At 49.8% G+C, this 20,291-nt stretch overlaps 1 protein-coding gene across 1 annotated transcript in view; it reads left to right on the forward strand.

The window, feature by feature from the left end:
• lrig1 (leucine-rich repeats and immunoglobulin-like domains 1) overlaps positions 1 to 20,291 on the forward strand; it is a 35,943-nt gene that overhangs the window by 13,005 nt on the left and 2,647 nt on the right. Inside the window, exons 2-17 of the mRNA XM_029113682.2 lie at positions 1,643 to 1,714; positions 2,699 to 2,773; positions 8,224 to 8,361; positions 8,476 to 8,619; positions 9,787 to 9,930; positions 10,314 to 10,457; positions 11,773 to 11,916; positions 14,225 to 14,305; positions 16,123 to 16,194; positions 16,648 to 16,719; positions 16,878 to 17,041; positions 17,334 to 17,672; positions 18,203 to 18,484; positions 19,166 to 19,600; positions 19,696 to 19,827; positions 19,944 to 20,240. Of these exons, the coding sequence (XP_028969515.2) occupies positions 1,643 to 1,714; positions 2,699 to 2,773; positions 8,224 to 8,361; positions 8,476 to 8,619; positions 9,787 to 9,930; positions 10,314 to 10,457; positions 11,773 to 11,916; positions 14,225 to 14,305; positions 16,123 to 16,194; positions 16,648 to 16,719; positions 16,878 to 17,041; positions 17,334 to 17,672; positions 18,203 to 18,484; positions 19,166 to 19,600; positions 19,696 to 19,827; positions 19,944 to 20,240 (2,735 nt within the window). The remainder of the gene's footprint in view (positions 1 to 1,642; positions 1,715 to 2,698; positions 2,774 to 8,223; positions 8,362 to 8,475; positions 8,620 to 9,786; positions 9,931 to 10,313; positions 10,458 to 11,772; positions 11,917 to 14,224; positions 14,306 to 16,122; positions 16,195 to 16,647; positions 16,720 to 16,877; positions 17,042 to 17,333; positions 17,673 to 18,202; positions 18,485 to 19,165; positions 19,601 to 19,695; positions 19,828 to 19,943; positions 20,241 to 20,291) is intronic.

The raw sequence follows: 20,291 nt of genomic DNA on the forward strand, positions 1-20,291 counted from the left end.
GACTATTAACCACAACAATTACGGTCGACAACAGAGCTCAAAACATACTACAGTATAAATGTCTGTTTATATTGTACGTAAAAACTAATTCCTGACCTTGTGCACATGGGAATATGTGTGAATGCGTGTCCTACAATAAAACAAAAATTATTTCTCCTGTTAATGCGATTTGGTGATTTCGGAGGAATTGACCCGGGGTGTTTCCTAATTTTAAGTGAGGATTACCTAAAACAAAGATAGAAAGCTTGTCTGCAAGTGTTGCTTCAGCCTTACAGTGTGATGGGATTCACTCCAACGCCAACTATGGTGTGCTGGATGTTCTCCTAGTATTGGCACTTCCACTGGCCCTGGCTCATTGAGTAGTCAGTTGTAACTCGAGGCTATGGTCCATGCAAGAAGAAGCGTCGTCTCATTTTGCTGGTGGCTCAACAACATCCACAACAGTGACACGACTTGGAATCCAGTTACTGGCTCTTAATATAACTTGTCATGCTGTTTATCATTCTAGACAATTAAGACTTACTCTGTCCTAATCAATGGCAGAATTAGTTGAAAACCTGTGCATTTTCAGCTAGTTCCAGACTCTGACTGACTGAGTCAGACTGGTTGACTCGCTGGCTCAGGATTAGAACCAATGACCTTCTTTTTACTGGCCTAACACTCTTGGCCATTTGCTCACCCTGCCGCTCCTAGCTGCATTCCGAGGATTTCTCCCTGATCCAGTCCCTGTTTAGAGCAGAATGGTCTTTTGGTGCTGTGCAGGCTGCCTGCCACCAGAGCGAGGAACAGGAATGTGTTGTGTCAGGTAAACCTGTGCCCAGACTCTGGGAACAAGCAGCCATCTCTCCGCGGGTTTGTAAAACATTCCTAGTTCATCACATCGTCTGGAAGTGGCCAGGGCTCTGGGCAGACCTCTGTAATGCTCTCACAGGCCTTTATTCAGTGTCATTTCGATTAACAAGATGAGATGTATAATGTATACTTCATTTTTTGTAAAATTGGTGTGGGTTGCCTTCTGAGGTGTTGTGTAGCCCTTTTATATCTTCTGCTGATCAATGCAGTGTGACTACATGGTGTGGTCCAGTTTGTATTGGTTTCACATCAGCAGTTAAGAGGGCTGGGGTTAAGAGTTATTACCTGAAGGATTTTTACTGTAACATTGTGTGAAATACACATACAAGCAGTAGCCCGTGTAGGTTTTACTGTTTGGGTGGAGTTCCATCAACCTCTTTATCTCATTATGTACATCAGATTTTAAGCTTATTGACAAGTTCTGTGTATGAGAGATTTTGTGTTTATTGATATATTTAGTTGACAATGACCTTCTATGTTGTGAGACTCGCTGGGAACTAGTAAGACGACCTCTGAACAAATCTCTATTTAATGTTAGTCACTTAGGAGGTGAAGTTGTGGCTATTAAATCCTGTTAGCCTGAACTGCAAATTGACTTTTACACAGATGGATGGCTGTGGACTCAATTGTGTAAGCCAAGCCAGCCTCCCTATTGATCGGGAACCCCAGAAACAGAACTCAAATGGGACAACAGGGATGTCAAAATGTTACAGCCAGGTTTCAGTTGGGCACGGAACGGTCAGGCCTGGAGAGAGAATCAACACTAATCAGCTTGTTTTCTTTCTCACAGAAATCTTGGCCACAACAAGCTGACAGCCCTGGACACTGAAGTCTTCTCCAACCTTCTAAACTTACGAGAGCTGTGAGTACCACAGAGCTTATTCTCTCCTTCTCCCTGTATTGTGTACGTGTACATACGTGCGTGTGCGTGTGTGTGTGTATGTGTGTGTGGTTGTTCAATTTCTCACCCTCAGGAGTTCCCTGTGTGTGTGTGTGTGTGTGTGTGTGTGTGTGTGTGTGTGTGTGTGTGTGTGTGTGTGTGTGTGTGTGTGTGTGTGTGTGTGTGTGTGTGTGTGTGTGTGTGTGTGTGTGTGTGTGTGTGTGTGTGTGTGTGTGTGTGTGTGTGTGTGTGTGTGTGTGTGTGTTTGGGGTCTTTTTAAATGGCCCTCATTCAGAACAGAAAAGGATCGATTGGCAAGCAGATGGGTAATCTATGAACGCAGCTTCTCACAAAGTGCCTCCACTTCACTTCCTAATGGACTGCTGCGTGTGTGGCGGCCCCTATCCAGTGTGTTTCTGTTTAGGCTAATGAACTGCTATTTTCAGCAGGCTTCCCAATGCTAGTGTTACAGGAAACACCTATTAAGTCCTCAGCGGAGAGGACCCTGACCAGTAAATCCCCGTCAAACACACTCCGCCTTCTGGCGTTTTTCTGTGTATCGCCTTGAAATGAGTCCAATTGAGAATAAAGTAGTGGTTTGCTAAATGAAGCTTTCTCTATCACCCGACACCAGGCGGATCCAATCCTGGCTGGGATGTATTTGATATGCTCAGGAGAGGGTCTGTTGAAACCCTGGTGGGGAAAAGGCCGACACTGATATCTGTCAGAGGCTGAGAACATGAACCGGCGTGACACAGCTTTATACGTCTCCCTTTTTACTCACAGACAATTCTGTTGTTATTGGACTGATTCTCCTGCACTTTAGATAGACGCAGCCTGGCTCCGCATCGACCCACCTCGCTACACCACCGACCCCAGGGGTCCGTTCAGGGCAGTACGTTATCTCCCGTTCTGTTTGGTTCTCCCTACCATCCGTCCTGGCCGCTAACCTTGTTGTTTCCTCAGGCACCTGGACCATAATGAGCTGATGTCCATTCCTGACCTGGGACAGGCTGCCTCCAAGATCGCGTCCCTTTACCTGTGAGTACCCCTCTCCTTCGCCGCCCCGGGGGATGGCAAGCTGCCGTTGCCAACCCACCGGTCAACGTGCGTTTGAGTGCGTGTGTGCTTTGTGGCCGTCTGTGCTTTGGAGACACTCTTTCGGTGTGAAGCGGTAGGCTGTTACGGTGCTGTGTCAGAGCTTTGATGATCGCCTCTGTTGAATGACTGTGTACTAAGACAGTTCTGCCCCAGTTCCAGTTGTGTAACTCTGCCTGGGGGGACTGACTGAGCTGGCATCTCAAAGGAGATTTACAGCCCTATTTGGAGAGAGCCGTTGTGTGTTTGTGCGAGTGTGTGTCACAGCTGTGAGACCAGTGGCCCCCTCAGCAGACATAATTGGGCCACTGTGCTGCATACTGGCTCTAAAGAGTTTGTTAGAGTCTGGATGAAACACTGACTAACAGTTCACCTTATGGTGTGGTTGGAGAACATTCTAGCTTGACTAGGGCTGGATAATGAGTCAATTTAAATCCTCACATTTTATTTTGGTTCATGTCCATTGCAGGGGGTCTAACTTCCACCTGCAACTGGCAACAGTCATTTACAAGATACAAATATGCTATATTGCTGAGATACAGTACATTGTGTTGCTAATATCAGGTTTGTTGAACATTCTCCTGCCTATCTGATAGCATGATAATCCATCCAGTGGTGATATTTAGTGAACTCTGATTGTGTATGCTACAGAAACACCACTAAGTGATGATATTTAATGAACTCTCATTGTGTATGCTACAGAAACACCACTACGTGATGATATTTAGTGAACTCTCTGATTGTGTATGCTACAGAAACACCACTAAGTGATGATATTTAGTGAACTCTCTGATTGTGTATGCTACAGAAACACCACTAAGTGATGATATTTAGTGAACTCTGATCGTGTATGCTACAGAAACACTACTGAGCTACTCACCTTAATTTACAGAAGGTCATCAAACTGAGACACAGGACATGATTCAGTTTTACGTACAGTTGTGGACTGAACATTTCATTTTGCCTTAAACAGAATAGGTGAAATCTGAAACCTGGAAAAAATACCTGAAATGTAATAAAAAATAAAATAAAATGTTTTAAGGCCCTGGTAAAAACTGGTTATAAAACACTCCAAACCAACTCATGTTACCTAAATCTGTTACATTCCACGTAAACTGCCCGAAAAGGAAATTGTGAGTCTACCATCCTTGTTATTCCGTTGCATTTCTTTGGAGTGTGCTGCGTTGGAAGAGGGGAGGGGATCTGGAATAGTTAGGAAAGCCCACGGGCTTACTCTCAGCAGTAACCATTAAAGATGGTTTACAGCCTGTCTGTGTAGCTTTCACACCTCTGTGACATGTCAGTGGTGGTAACAGTACCCAGCAGGTTCCTGTAAAACGGACCAGTACTATGAATCATTATGAGCCTGGGTGTAATGGTCATCGGACCCTCAAAATAGGCTGTAACTCACAATGTGTCTCTTAGCATTGTGCAGCAGCTTTGTGGTAAAGGGGTAATGTGTTTGCCCCGCTTATCGTCCTTGATGCTTTTTTAAACCCACTTCACAGATTTAAATACGATGAAAAGTCGTACGGTTTCGTTTTACAGGTCTTCATAGTTCCAGCTTTAAAGAAGGGTTGGTCATTGAATATATCCATTTCTTAACATGATGGGGATAGAAGAATAATTGGATATTGAAGTGGTGTCACCGGGCTAAAAAGGTTTTGGAACCTGTGCTCTACAGCCTTTCACCAAGGTTTTCAGTTCCGTGTTTGGAATTAAATCGAGTTAAGGAGACTCTAGCTCTGCTTTCTACCCTGCTCCGGCAGTGCTTCTTTTTTTGGCCTGACTCTCGGACTGTTGCTACGGGAAGCTCGGCGCATGATGGGTAGAGGCATGTCTTTCCAAAGCGGCACAGCTGAAATCGGTAGAACCTGCAGCTGGGGCTGTCACTCACAGGGCTTACTGTAAAAGGTGACTGGGGGTGGGGGGATGGGAAGAGGGCTGAGGATGACATCACCGTCTCACTGACACCGTCTCCGGTGGAGAACTGGGGCTCCGGTTCTACCAGCAGGATCCGTCACCTCACCATCCCCCTACCGTGTAGACCGTCCGCCATGTCGGGTCCTGGCAGGATGGCGGTGCCGACTGAATTCCACTGGCGGTGGAGTGCGACAGGAATGCTGTCAGACAGCGGTGCTGCGTGTGTGTGTGAGCAAGGGGAAGGGTGCTTGAACAGTGGATCGTCTGTCCCCACCCCCTAGTCCTGGCCGGGGCTGGCTTCTCTCTGGGCTGAGAGGCGAGGGAGAGTCTCTGTTTCCCTCCGTTCTATCAGCCCGTCAGACGGCTGGCAGAGGCCTGACTTCTCCTCCAGCAGACTGCTCACTTGATGCAGCGCGCGTTGATTCCTTTTGACACCATGCTTCACTTTCACACCAGACAAGACCAGACCGGGACGTTTGTTTTCTTTCCCCCTCTCGCGTCCCCCTTGGCTCGTTCTCTACCCACACGCCCGGCGGGTCTTTTGATCCTCACACTGGTGGAGTTCATCAGGCAGATAAGCCAATCAGAACGGGCCGGCTAATCTGCGTGGCCGCTGGGCTTTAGCTTGGATTAATCACTGCTCTCAGATCAGCCCCACCCTGGGGCTCTCACACTCCCACAATGCACCTGGCATCCTGCTTTCCCAGAATGCAGCAGGGCTCCCACGCTCTAACAATGCCGCAGCAGGCCAACGATCCCCCATGGAATCCCATGGGCCAGGGGAGAGTGGGTCTTGCACAAACTTTCCATTGTCCAGAGTACGCCTGTTCGACTTCATAGAGGTGTCAAAACAACTCCATTTAAATCACACGGTCAATGGGATGAAATAATTTCAAATAACTCCTCCATTGTCTTCATTCCTAACATCAAAACGAGTTAGAATCTCCAAAGATGACTTTGGAAATGGTCAGATGGACAGTAGGGAAACATGCTTTTGTTATCAGTACCCTCAACATCAAACGCAGCTTCAAAACTGACCCGAGGAATATCTAAAGCCTAAATGCGATGATTGGATTTGGAATGAAGGGATTGGTTGAATCTACCCCTGACATCAAAGAGAGGGGGGAAGCCAACCCTGAAGATCGCACTGGCAATGAGATAATCAGAGCTTTCTAAAGGAACCTATTATATATACCCTGTCCCCACCTCTCCCCTCTGGGTGTCACACAGCTGGACGGTTTTGACCGTGGGAGGATGGGGTGAGACAGACAGAGAGAGAGAGATCAGGAGGAGAAGAGAGGAGAGAACTGGACAGTTGACTGAGTGAGAGAGCCAGCCTCTCCCTCCTGTTGAACTCGATTCTGCCTAGTTTTTCCCAGAACGGGTCAGCAGCTGTTGACCCTTTCTCACCCAGTCCTTCCCTGTTCAGTAGAGCCTCAGTTCTCCCTCAGTCAGTCTTCTTCCCCAGCCTTCCTCTCTGCTGCTGGGCTTCCTGTAGTGTCGGTCGGGAGGGAGGGTATACGACTCATCCTGAATTCTTCACACCACTGTTTATTCAGGTGGGCTCAGAGCCTCCCCTTCATGGCCCGGAGTAGTAGGCGTACTGACAGTCTTATTTGACCATCTGTGTCGGGCCCGAGGGGCGCATGACCTTGCAATTTGACTTTCAGAACACCTGTCTGGTGACACCAGAGGAAAACCCCAGGCTTTTACCAAACACTGTTTCATGCCGGTTCTGGTGGTTTTTCCCTGAATGAGTTTCCTTGTGTTGACTGGTTTTACTAGTGGCATGGATTTTATTTAGATCAAGGGGAACTTTCATTTTAGTTAGGACAACTTTGTTGGAATACAACTGACGTGTGTGTGTGTGTGTGTGTGTGTGTGTGTGTGTGTGTGTGTGTGTGTGTGTGTGTGTGTGTGTGTGTGTGTGTGTGTGTGTGTGTGTGTGTGTGTGTGTGTGTGTGTGTGTGTGTGTGTGTGTGTGTGTGTGTGTGTGTGTGTGTGTGTGTGTGTGTGTGTGTGTGTGTGTGTGTGTGTGTGTGTGTGTGGTGTCAGGTCAGATGGGGGGTGGTCAGTAACACTAGTCGGAGTGTCAGAGATACCAGCACGGTGTCATACGTGTCACTGAATGCCACCTTTCATCGCTTCTTGGGTAACGCTGGCCTTAACCCCCTACACGGGCAGGCTGAGGAGAAAGGAACCATGTGGCCAACCTGAAGGAGGTCTGTCTGAGGGGATTTATCTGTGCTTGGGTCATTCCTACATGTAGGTCTGTTTGTTTATATCTGTCTGCAAGCTGCTGTGGAGGTGTATCTCCAATCTCTCCAAGCAAAACAAAACACAGATGTAGAGAGATACTGACAACACCATGCCTGCATAGCAAAGAGCTGGCCAAAATGACGAATTCGCTTTTTAAAAACCTTCTCAGGTCATTTACTTCCATGCTAACTGGACTTTCTTGGTGGTAAGGACATATACAAAACTTAAAATAACATTTCACATAGCCAATAATTCCAACAGTTCATTTGAAAGAAGTCGTGTTCATTGGTATAAAATGTAACACACATCAAAATCAAGGTCATGGCTAACATCTTACCTGAGGAAGCTTGGCAGCTGTCTGTTTGTTGTAGTAGGAAATTAACAGCCGCTACCTGACAAATACAGGTAACGTTTTGCTTTGGGGCGTAGATTAAACAAAACGACATTAGCCAAAGGACTTTAGCCAAACAGACGGATCAGAAAATACCTCCCAAAATCTCTCGATCCTAAGAAACACAAATCAACACTAATGAATCCATCCATATTCAACATTCAACCACGGAGGCCTGCAGTATATCATGAGTGCACCGCTTGGTTGGTTGGCAAGAGCTTTAGCTCAAATCTGTTGGGTGTTGAGGCAAGCAGTTATGGCAGGCTTGTTGTTTTTAAGATTTTTGGTTGTGTTTTAAGATTTTAAAACACATCCATGTGTTTGTTTTCTGTCATTTATTTTTAGGCACAAATGTTCAGTGGCTGGTAAAATTTGGGCATCCACCAGCCACTGTGGCTGGTAAACCAAAAAGTAAATTTCCTATTGTGCTCATCACAATATCAAGTGGCTAAAAAAATAGCAGCTTAACTTGGCTGTAAGTGCTTTGAAAGAACAATGGGCTCATCAATCCAGAATGTTCCATGACTTGGCTGTTTGTGTCAGTCAGCAAGAGTCCTTGGTTTGTTTGAAGAGGACCAGCATCTGTTTGTAGGCTCTTAAGTGCACGTTTGCCCTTGAAGCTGGGAGACTTGGCTCTGTGTACTCTGTCTTTGTACCTGAGTGGGTTTGGAGGGGAGATGGGTTTGGAGGTGCTTTTTAAACAAGCGTCGAAAGTTTGTTTTGGAGAAGATTAGGAGCTGTGTCATGATTTGGTTCTTCAGGATGGTTTAATTAATGGTTTTCCCCTTACAGAGTTGTGTATTTTGTGTTTTATTGCCAGACACCACAATAAGATTCGCACCATCGATGGGAGGAGGATGAGAGATCTGGTCTCGGTGGAAACCCTGGACTTAAGCAACAATGACATCACTGAAGTCAGAGGTCAAGGTTTCCCTGCAGGTCTCCAGATCAAAGACCTGTAAGAGAATCCCATTTCCTCGTTTGTTCTTTCTGCATTTCTTTTCTAATTGTAAATGCTTCAAGCATTTTTCTTCTGGTGGGTTGAGGATGCCTGATCTATGCTGTCTTCCAGGTACCTAAGCAACAACAAAATCGCGCTCCTGGAGGCCGGAGCCCTGGACCAGCTGTCATCGTCCCTGCAGATTCTGAGACTGAGTCGGAACCGCATCTCTCAGGTTCCTGTCAAGGCTTTCCAGCTCTCCAAACTCACCCAACTGTAAGTAATGTTCTATGCCCGCATCCACCTTCCAGCTCACTGAAGTACACATTTTGAAACTAACCATTTATGAGTGGCCTATTGTCAACCTTTATAAGATAAACAACTGACTCCGGGTCAGTTGTTGAAGACACAGTAGTAACATTATCTGGAGTTTCACGCAACCAACGGCGGCTGACTTTCAACACCGTCCCATTTGTTAAGGTGGCTGATTTATGGCCTCCACCATGAACCCACAGCCGGCTAGCCTTTCTGTCAGGGCCCCCAGCCTCTCCTGCAGCTCGAGGCTAGCATCCATACCTCAACACGTCCTCTCTGGGGACAATACACCCGTGGAATAGGAGTCTCCTCCATTGTAACCACGGCTCCCTCCTGTCCACGGTCTCCCTGGGTGGCGTTGTTCAGCCGGTGACACTGTATCTGTAGACGCTAGCGGCAACGCCGGCGACACCGCAAAGACTCGCCATGGTCATTCATTGTTCTGGCGTGCTGACGGGCCGTGCTGTCAAACCTCACACGCCAGGTGCACCGATCCACTGACACAAAGCTAGCGCAGAAGTTGTTTGATGTAGATCTTTTTATCTGGCGGGGTAATTGGCGCGCCTTTGGCACACTACTCATCAGCGTTCATTGGGGAGGGGTATATGGCACTAAAAGAAGTCAGCCTCTTGGTATGTTCGTGCACGCCTAATGTTTCTGATGATTTAGTTTGCTTCTGTATTCAACCCCAGCGTGATTAGTGACGGTTTGGGATTTTGTGTTGGGCTTCCCAGGTCATGTCTGAAACCCAAAGGTCACCACACATCTGTCTGTAGGTGGAATGGATGCCACTGTTTATCTCTCTCTCTCTGTCATCTGTGTCTCTCCCTCTGTCTGCCTGTCTCTCCCTCTGTCTGTCTGTCTCTCCCTCTGTCTGTCTGTCATCTGTCTGTCTCTCCCTCTCTGTCTGTCTGTCATCTGTCTGTCTCTCCCTCTCTGTCTGTCTGTCATCTGTCTCTCTCCCTCTCTGTCTGTCTGTCATCTGTCTGTCTCTCCCTCTCTGTCTGTCTGTCTATCTCTGTCTGTCTGTCATCTGAGTTGTCTCTGAGTTGTCTCTGAGTTGTCTCTGAGTTGTCTCTGAGTTGTCTCTGAGTTGTCTCTGAGTTGTCTCTGTGTGGTTTTCTCCAGTGAGCTGAACAGGAACCGTTTGAGACAGGTGGAGGGACTGACCTTCCAGGGCCTGGCCAGTCTAGAGGTCCTCAAACTACAGAGAAACAACATCAGCAAGCTTACAGATGGCGCTTTCTGGGGCCTGGCCAAGATGAAAGTCCTGTGAGTAACATACATACTTCCAACTTTGCCTTGGCCTTGACGGTTAAGTTCAGATCAGTTGGATTAGAGCTCATCCCAACAATAGATTCAATCTGAGAACAGTAGATGTACCTGCCATCTTTATGGAAGGCTACTCTTACATTACGTAGAACTAGTCCTTGAATATTTCAGTGGTAAGCTAGTTGTTGAACTAGAATCACTTTTACTGTCCGTTCATTTTGACTCTTTACTGTTTCATAAGCTTCGGTTTTGCGCTACTCTTGTCTAAAAACGTCCTGAGTTAATTCTATGAATTGTGTGATGACCCATCTCCTACCATACAAACTCCAATTCTTGTCATGCCTCGTCTGAGCCTGTGTCTCTGACCACCTCCTCCCATGCAGTCACCTGGACTACAACAGCCTGAGGGAGGTGAACAGTGGCTCCCTGTACGGCTTGTCTTCTCTGCTGCAGCTCTTCCTCAGCAACAACTCCATCTCCCACATGAATCCAGACGGCTGGCGGTTCTGCCAGAGGCTACGAGAGCTGTGAGTAGTCACAGCCATTAGAAACTCCCAATGACTGTAGACCAATTCACCGATTATCAACCCATAAGTAACGAAAATATTAAGACCATTGAAGTCTTTGCAAAGAAAATTTGCATCTAAAGTTTACTTGTCAGTTATTGTAGAACCCAGAGAGCTGTTTGCCATGTCCAGGTCCATTAGCCAATGTCAGGAAATATTTCACGCACAAATCAGATGTGCGACCAGTTTGTGTCACGGACGTTGCTTTGGGAACTGCTACCTCCACCCTCAGAATCTTAACCTGAAATACGTTTCCCATCCTGCTCCGCCTCTCCATGTACCTTTTACTAGAGCTACATGACTCACTTAGCGCTCGGTACCTCACACTGGTATCTCCGTAAGCCTGTTCATCCCATAATGAGCGGTAGGATTGACAGTACTTAAGCTCCCGCTCGGAGTGCATTCACATCTCCCAGTCAGCCCGGTAGAGTGTGTGTAACCCTCTGTTGATGGGGATTCAAGCTAATAGCAGGGGATCTCCCTTGTCTAATGAACAAGGTGATATTACTACTACTACCTGTGGTTGGCTGTCTGTCAAGACCTGCCGTGTTACTCTAGAGCTCCGCTCAGGTCTCGCCAACTGTCTGTCTGTGTACCGTGCTGTCTGTCTGTCTGTCTGGCTGGCTGGCTCCTGTGGGTCTGCTTCAGCGAGTCAGAGAGACAGATTGCGCTGTGTATCTGTATTGCCGAGTCAGTGCACTCTGCGCTCGTCCGGGATGATATGATGTTATTAGCGCTCCGTGATGACCGTGATATCAGTGAGCACGGCGGAGGACAGTGGCTGGGTTACGCCCCTGGCGTCTTTTATGGCCCCTGTCTTATTACACTGCGGACCAGGAAGCCGCCTGGTTGACGCGGCGTCAGAGATCGGCCACGCACGACTGACCCCTCACCCCCAACCCAGCCTCTCGCACAACATACCCTGTGGCCACGCTCTCTGATCGAAACGACGTATTTATAACCCCCTCCAGGCCGGTCCAGTGTACACACTCAAACAACGCCAGAACTCCACGGGAAGCATCTGAGTGCTGTCTGTCTTGTCTAACCGGAAATGTAGGCCCATGTTAAATGGCTTTTGTCCCAAATCCTTATCAAGCAGGATAGGAAGCTGTTGTGGTTGAGCGGATATTGTGCTGACGCCACAGTGGAAAAACACTGCATCCATCCAGAGGCAGGGAGACATGTTGAATAAATCCTTCAGACTTAGTGCTGTGCTAACTTGTCATCCCGGTCCAGACCTGACACGTCTGCATTTCACTGTCCTTCTATCCGGCAGGTCTCTGTCCTACAACAACCTGAGTCGCCTGGACGAAGGTAGCCTGTCGGTGCTGGGGGACCTGCACACCCTCCGCCTGGGACACAACTCCATCAGCCACATCACCGAGGGGGCCTTCAGAGGTCTCAAGGCCTTGCGCCTCCTGTAAGCACACAGAACCTCGGTTCCACACGGTGGACTCATGCTATGTGACTCATTTAAGAACAATGCAACGTTGGCGTCTGCGCTCTGTTCATGTGGATCCAATATTCAATATGGCTTTATTAAGCCCCTCAGGAGCCATTTAGAAAGTGGCGTTGGTGGTTGGCTTTTCAGACCTCAAACAGATGTAGTTTGCATTCATGTTTATTAATGTGTGGGGTTGGGTCATCCCTTGTCCGTTCCTGGTGGTGTTTAAAAGACAACAGCTGACCACTGGGTTAAGGGTGTGAAAGCGACCGTAACAACGGGAATCTTTCGACTATTGCGTTCCTGTGGAGGAGCAGCGTATCTGGGTGTGCATTCTAGAGCAGTGACCGTCTGATGAGAAACAGACTGTCTTCCTGTAGCCGGTGTGAGTTTGTTTGGTTGGTCTATAGCCCTTTTAATGAATAGAACCAGTCATGTCTTCAGAACGTAATCATTTCTTAGCAAATGATGGCAAATAAAAAGTATTGTTTGTTCTTTCGCATGAAGCTGTGTTTGCCTGCAGCCTTAAAGTGTTTTCATATTAAAAAAAAATTGTTTACTTTAAAATAACAGCTTGAGCCAACCTAGAATATTTGAAAAATAAGATACTGTTCATGACTTTAGTTATGTTTTTATGCATTGAGTTTTTAAACTCCTAATTAAGTCAACAGCTCCCTGCTCTGAATGCAGTCTAAACTGTAGCATACTCTTGCCTCGACCTACCATGTTAAATTAGGCCTCTGGTAAATGGGAATACGTAGGCCATGTTGCTTGTTTCTCAGCTGTGGGCTACCTGAAAACTTAGGAGGGGTGTGTTTGCATCACTGTTGTCACCGTCTCATTCTGTGAGAACTTTAGATGCGTGTGCTCTCGCCTTCCCTCTTTGTTTGGTCGTTGGTTCCATGTTGGATGCACATGTTCCCTGTCCCCGGCCTCCCTGGAGATTCTGGCCCTTTTTTAAGGGAGCAGTGAGAAGCAGTATGGGAGAAGCCAGCCCCCCCCCCCCCCCAACCCCATTCTACACAAGACCTTCAGCAGGCAGAGAGAGGCTGGGGGTGGGTCCTTCTCCTCTTCTTCACAGTCTTTCTGGCCCAGGATCTTTCCACAGAGCCAGAGAAAATACTCAGGCCTTTGCTTTGGAGACAAGTCCTTTCTCACAGTGGGGTGACCAGCCAAGGCGAATACAGACCTTTTTCTGCTGGCACAGGGGGAGCTGGGGGAGGGGCTTCTGCTGTGTGAGAGGCCCAGTGTTGGCCTCCCTTCTCTCACCCGCTCTTTCTTCCTTCCTTTCTTTCTCCGTCTCTGTTCTCTCCTACTCGGCAGCTTTGTTCCGCCGCTCCGTACCCTTTCAACATGCACTCTCTCCGATGTGAGCTTTCTCTTTTTAGCTTCCTAGTCTCTTTATGCCTCACCATTTCTCCACCCTCCCTTCCTCTCTTTGAGGCAGGCCTAATCTAATCAACGTAGCGCTAGGCAGGCGCGGTCCGTGCTCGGACTGTAAGAGAGCCGGGGCAGCTTTAATTGGGCGGCTCTGCTGTCCGCAGAGTCGCGGGGCTGGAGGCTGAGGCGGGTGTGAAAGCCCAAAGACTGCAAGCCTTTCAGCCGGGGGGGGGGTGGGGGGGGGGGGTCAGTTCTCAGGGGCCCGCGTCCCCCACCACTGCCTGCATTAACAAGGCAACGGCCATTCACGCTCAGCCAGCCAGAAAGAATAGGAAATTGGCAGCTGAATCCGGCCATGGCAGCGAAGGATCCAAAGGGGACTGGTGGGGGGAGCGGGTGGGGGTGATGGGTGACCGTCAGATTCACAAGGTTTCAGTCTGAAAGGACGGATTTTAACGGCACCCAGAACAAAGTGTCCAGTGGAGCCGCGACTTGTGTCTTTGTTTCCCGCTGCTGTTTCTGTTTTAAATTATTGTTCGAACGGCCCATTTTCCCAGATGACTTCAGCCATTTCAGGCGGCGAGTCAAAAAAGCGTGTTAATTGTCCAAAAAGCGTATTCATAGCATGCAACATGTTTGGAGACTTCCCAGCAGCCTCAGAGTGAGACTCGTTGTTTTGAGTCACCTGGCTTAAGAAAAGAATGTGCTTGGTTGGCAGAGCATAGCAGAACAGGGCAGAAGAGAGACTAGGTCTTTAGACCAGGTGCAGGGGGGGGGGGCAGTGTATAACCCATGACTTTCAGCCCTATCTGTGCCAAGACTGCACAATGTTCCTTCTCTGGCAGGCCGGTCCTGCTCTCCTCCTCCATCTCTCTCACCCCTTCTTTTCTCCGTCCCTCCACAGGGAGCTGGACCATAACGACATATCAGGCACAATAGAGGACACCAACGGGGCCTTCTCTGGACTGGACAACCTCAACAAGCTGTGAGTATCAAAAGCTGTCTCCAGTCAAAAGTATACTGTCCCCACTGTCTCCAGTCAAAAGTATACTGTCCCCACTGTCTCCAGTCAAAAGTATACTGTCCCCACTGTCTCCAGTCAAAAGTATACTGTCCCCACTGTCTCCAGTCAAAAGTATACTGTCCCCACTGTCTCCAGTCAAAAGTATACTGTCCCCACTGTCTCCAGTCAAAAGTATACTGTCCCCACTGTCTCCAGTCAAAAGTATAGTTCTCCAGACTTCAAACAGGACCCTACCCTGCCTAGCTCTCTTCTCTTTTTCCACAACATTATCATTTGAAGTGTAAAACTGAGGTGACTTAGAGTGCTGCTTTGAGTATCAGTAGGGTTTTTCACGTAGCATGCAGGTTGATATTTTAATGGCAATTGGCTTGAAAATTTGAAACAAGCCTCAATCTGGTTTTCATCTTGGTTTACCAGATTTGACTGCTTTTGTGTCCAAGTTCAGTGTGTCTGCTGGTGGGAAAGTAACTGCCTTGACTTGTTGGCTCTTAGATAACCTTTTCATCATGGCGTCTAGCATTAAATAGTAAGACGTTGTTTGTTGAAAAACATTCGTTTTTTTATTAACCTAGTCCTAACATGGGAATCCGGTAGCACCACTCCCTGTATGAGTGCTTGCTTTATAATCTGCAGAAGATGAGCTGTCTCTATCTGCTGTCTATCCAACCTGTGACCCTACACCCCCCCCCCCCCCCCTGCTCCCCCCTCCCGTCCTGATGGTGAAAGGTGTAGCAGGGCAGCCCGGCGCCGGCACCACCCCTCTGTCCTGCCGGAAAACCAATAGTGTCCTCCGCACGCTCACTGTCCATCCAAATCGGATTGGGATTTGTTTTCCCCTCGTGGGGGTCGTCTGGGTTTTTGAGGTCCCACAACAACAGAACATGTATTTCCTTTAGCTGGAAACTGCATGGAGAGATTACTTTCATTCTTGACATTTTTCCATCATTCAGTTGGATGGATGGGCAGTGACTCTCATTGAGGACTTGTTCTGTTCTGTAGTGATCCCAGCTGTGTCCCTGCTTAAGGTCTAGAACCACAGGCCTCAGTAGACGGCTGGGTGGAACGTGACATCTCTGTTGCGAAGCCCTAAACGCCCGACGAAATGCATCTCGTCAGCATGCATCCTAGTGTCAGCGAATCCCCCCCATAGGAATGGGAGCCCAGCAGTGACGCGTCCAGTGGTTACGGGGAAACAATTAGCAGTGTAGGTTTTCAGTGTTAGAGGGGAGCATAGGAGGCGTGACAGGATGCAGGGCTCTTAACTCTGAACCCCCAGCCCCCCCATGTCCATCCACTCCTGGGAAGGAAGGCAGAGAGTGGAGAGGAAGGATGGAAGGGGATAAGAGGGGAGGGGTTGTCTTTTGATGAGCGGCCCCAGATTAGACCCCCAGAAGGGGGCAAGCTGCATGTTCCTTGCTTGAACCCGGCCTTGACAAGGGTACTTTTATTACTCTACAAGCTGTGTTGTCCCCCCCATCCCGTCCCCCCACTCGGCTCAAAGCCCCACCCTGTCATCGCTATTAAATTCTAATAAAGATAAAAGTGGTCTTTGAAGAGTAGAGCAGGGCAGAGTCCCTCACCCTTCTAATCTCGACAGTTCGGATTTCCAATACCTCAATCCTCTGCTCTTATCAGATTCAGCCCCACTAATTGTGTCTCTCTCTCTGTCTCCCCCCTATTGGTCCGTCTTCTTATCCCCTTTCCCCTGCCTCTGTCTTTGCCCCTAACCCCTCGTGTTCTCTCACGTTTATTTGGCCCTTCATGTTTGGAAATTGCAGAACTCTGTTTGGAAACAAGATCAAGTCAGTGGCCAAGAAAGCCTTCTCTGGCCTGGAGGCCCTGGAACACCTGTGAGTATCCCACAATGCACTGCACACCCACGAGAGTGGCTGCCAAAAGTAAATGCCTGAGAGGGCTGCTAGCAATTTAATAGCGTCTTTGTAAAAGGAGAAGACAGGGAGTTTTTGAGGCCAGCTGCTTTCCCCTCGTTAGAGGCTGCTTCAACTTTGGCCTTTTTCCCTGGTGGAGGGGAACAAAGTTACTGAGCATATGGTCAGTTTTGAAGACAAAATTGAAATTTCATATAAAGCCCTTCGCAGGCTCTGGCAGTTTGGGGGAAAATTAGATGAAAAGCTGGAGAGTATCTTCGGTCTAACATGCCTGGATATTTCCACCTGGTTTAAAATAAGCCCTTATAAAGACAGAGTGAGCCCTCTCTGGACACAGGTGTCCGTCTGTGTACATTCCCATGTCCCAGTTTTGTAAGTGCTGACGGAGGGGCCCTCTGTTTAATTTCCCTGCAGGAGCCTGGGACAGAACGCCATCCGCTCCATCCAGCCAGAGGCCTTCAGCAAGATGAGGAGCCTGAAGGAACTGTAAGTCCACAGCCACACATGCACAGACACCTCAACTTTACTCTCTGGAAAATGTGATTCCCTCGGCGCTGACATGACATGTCTACACCACTCCGCTGCGCTCAGGGAGTGAGCTTCTTCTTTACGGAGCAGCGTTAACTGTCTCCCTCTCCTCCCAGGCTCATTCAGAGTGACAGTTTCCTGTGCGACTGTCAGCTCCACTGGTTCCCCGAGTGGCTGGTGGCCCGGGGGCTAAACACTCACGTAGAGGCTACCTGTGCCCACCCCGAAACCCTGAAGGGTATCAGTGTCTTCCTCGCTCCCCCGGAGAGATTTGTCTGTGGTGAGTTGTTTTGCTTGCACACGGCAGGCAGCGGGTCAGACCAGAACCGTGGTTTAGATTCAGACCTGGCGTGGTTTCCAGAATAATCCACTTCACGTGGGTGGGTTCCAGTGTTTCGGTGTAGCCTCACTGGGCGTCTGTTTGTTTGAGCTGCCATGTGCTAATCCATCCATGTACGTGTTTATCTCCCTGTGTCAGACAATACTGTTCGTATACATATGCTGGGTCGCTGAGATGAAGCAGAGTAATTCCCCTCTAATTGTGTGTTCTTCCCTCCTCGTCTGACCGGTAGATGATCTTCCCAAGCCCCAGATCACGGTGCAGCCAGAGACCACGGTGACCGTCCTGGGCAGCGACGTGCGCCTCACGTGCACAGCAGCCAGCAGCAGCAGTTCCCCCATGACGTTCGCCTGGCGCAAAGACCAGGAGCTGCTCCGCCACGCGGAGGTGGAGAACTTTGCCCACGTGCGCGCTCACCACGGGGGTGCGCACGAGGCCGGCGGGGTGATGGAGTACACCACCATTTTGCACCTGCGCCACGTGACCTTTGCTCACGAGGGCCGATACCAGTGCATCATCACCAACCACTTCGGCTCCTCCTACTCCACCAAGGCCCGCCTCACTGTCAACGGTAAGCTGAAGGGTGAACCGTCTCCCAGGACGACCGTTTCTTTCTTTCAAGCCGTTCTGAATGTGCTTTTTGTGTGTGTGCGTGCGGTGGGATCATTTCCCCTCTGTAATATATGCTGATTTTAGCAGATAATTAGCCCAGTTTAACTTCATAACAGGGCACAATGAGATTAGTGGTAATTCTTAGCTTAAACAACGTCTCTCTCTCTCTTTCTCTGTGGATCTTTCTGAGACTCCCGGCTGGAATTTGGAACAGATAGATTTTTGGCGCGTGGTGCTGACAGAGAGCCCATCCACTGCATGCCCAGTCAGCAAGGCCAACAGATGCTGACTTGTTGTCCGCAGGCGGTTTCTAGTTGGCTTTGCCGGCTGCCCCGCCCACTCGAACGAACCCCCCTCCCCAGCGGTCACTTTAAACACAGATTGTGTGATTTCCTGTCTGTTCGGATCTGCCGTTGGGAGGGGGGGCGGGGCGAACCCTCGCGTGAATCTCACCGGCCGCCCCGGTCTCTCATCCGTCCTCCCCTACAGTCCTGCCCACGTTCGTGAAGACGCCCGGGGACAACATCATCCGAACGGGCACCACCGCCAAGTTGGAGTGCGCGGCAGAGGGACACCCCACCCCCCAGATCGCCTGGCAGAAGGACGGCGGGACGGATTTCCCGGCGGCGCGCGAGCGGCGGATGCACGTCATGCCCGACGACGACGTGTTCTTCATCATGGACGTCAAGCCGGAGGACATGGGCGTGTACAGTTGCACCGCCAAGAACACCGCCGGAGCCGTGTCTGCCAACGCCACCCTCACCGTGCTGGGTAAGACTGACCGCTACACACTGTCACGTTCAGCTGACGGTCCTTCTGACTTCACACCATTTAGAGTTGTTCCCTCTGGAAACCAAGACTTGTAAACCGCTCTAGTTGTGAACTGGTCAGCCGTGGTCCTAGAATGAAATAAAATTGGCAGCTGTGACCTTTCTTCGAGCCAGAGGCCGGAGGTCAGAGCCGGGGTCAGGTGGGGGAGGGTTGGAACAGGGGGCAAGACAGTGGGGTGTTTGTTAGCCTTCTCCTATCAGCAGTGGCCTCTGGGACAGCCAGTCTCAGTCCTCATGGAGGGTCTTATCTTGGAAGCGTGGGGTATTGGGCTGCAATTCACACATCCTGTACCGTGGATGTCTGAGGGCTCCGTCGGCTCCATTGTAACTCTCATGCTCATTCCAGGGATATGAGGTAGCTACAGTCCTCAGGAGTGTCTCTGTTGTTTAGTCATCAGCCTCCAAATGGCTGTAGTTCCTGCTGAGAAGTGTTCTGTCTGAGAAGCTGTTTCCACTCACCGAGCACTGCTTAATAAACTCCCTTATCTAGTCCAGCCGGAATCTCCCTTTTCCAGTAGTGTACATCAATACACCCACCTCCTGATGAACCAGAGACGGCCTGGCCCAGTCTGCTCTGGTGGGATAACTCCACTGACCTTCGATCTGTCTCTGGGTTTTGCAGAGACGCCACACCTGGCCCAGGATCTGGAGGACCGCAGTGTGGTGGTGGGCGATACGGTAGCCTTGCAGTGCAAAGCCCTGGGCAGCCCCCCGCCCAAGCTCACCTGGCTGAGGAACGACGAGCCCCTCCGGCCGTCCGAGCGCCACCACTTCACCCCGGGCAACCAGCTGCTGGTGATCGGCAGTGCCGTCCTGGACGACGCCGGGAAGTACACCTGCGTCATGTCCAACGCCCTGGGCACGGAGCGCGCCCACAGCCAGCTGAGCGTCCGCCGGCGTCAGGCGGCCTGCGTCGCCCCGTCCGGGCCCAGCACAGTCACCGTGGGAATCATCGTCATCGCCGTGGTGACCAGCATCGTGGTGACCTCGCTGGTGTGGGTGTGCATCATTTACCAGACGCGCAAGAAGAGCGAAGAGTGCAGCGTCACCAACACAGGTGAGACGGACCTCGGGTAGTTGGAGCCCTACTTGGCACAGGGTTCCCTTCCATTTGTCTTTATGTGCTGGTGCTCATGTTTTCTCCCATCCCAGATGAGACCATCGTACCCCTGGATGTCCCCAGCTACCTGTCCTCCCAGGGGACCCTCTCTGAGCGGCAGGACATTTGTGTCCGTGTGGAGGCGAGCGGGGGACCTCAGGCCAACGGACACATAGATAACACAGGTACAGTCTTACACGCTGGTTCTCACCCTAAACCTCAAGGGGGAAATTTTGTCTGGCACCTGCTGGACTGGGAGAATCTAAACAGCCAGTGTGTTCTGTAATCCAACGTGATTTAGGTTTCCATGGAGACGTGCTGTGTACCGACTGTATGGAGAGTGGGAACAGCTACTCCCAGTCCCACGTGGACTACCTCCCCCAGGGTCTGGGACCCGTAGGCCCTGACTACCAGCAGCAGCCCCACCCCCCCCACATGGACTACACGGTCGCTGTGCCTCTAGGGATGGACACGGGACACTACACCGCGCCCCTCTGCAACGGGACCCCAAACGGGGTCAGAAGGGACACCCCACCTCCTTCGTTTCCTAGCAACCACAACACGGTGTCCACACGGAGAAATCTCAACGACAGGAAAGGTAGTGATCTTCCTATTCCACACTGTGGATTGGGAATGTTAGGGAATCTGG

Source organism: Esox lucius, chromosome 17, assembly GCF_011004845.1.
Source record: "Esox lucius isolate fEsoLuc1 chromosome 17, fEsoLuc1.pri, whole genome shotgun sequence".
NCBI classification, from domain to species: domain Eukaryota; kingdom Metazoa; phylum Chordata; class Actinopteri; order Esociformes; family Esocidae; genus Esox; species Esox lucius.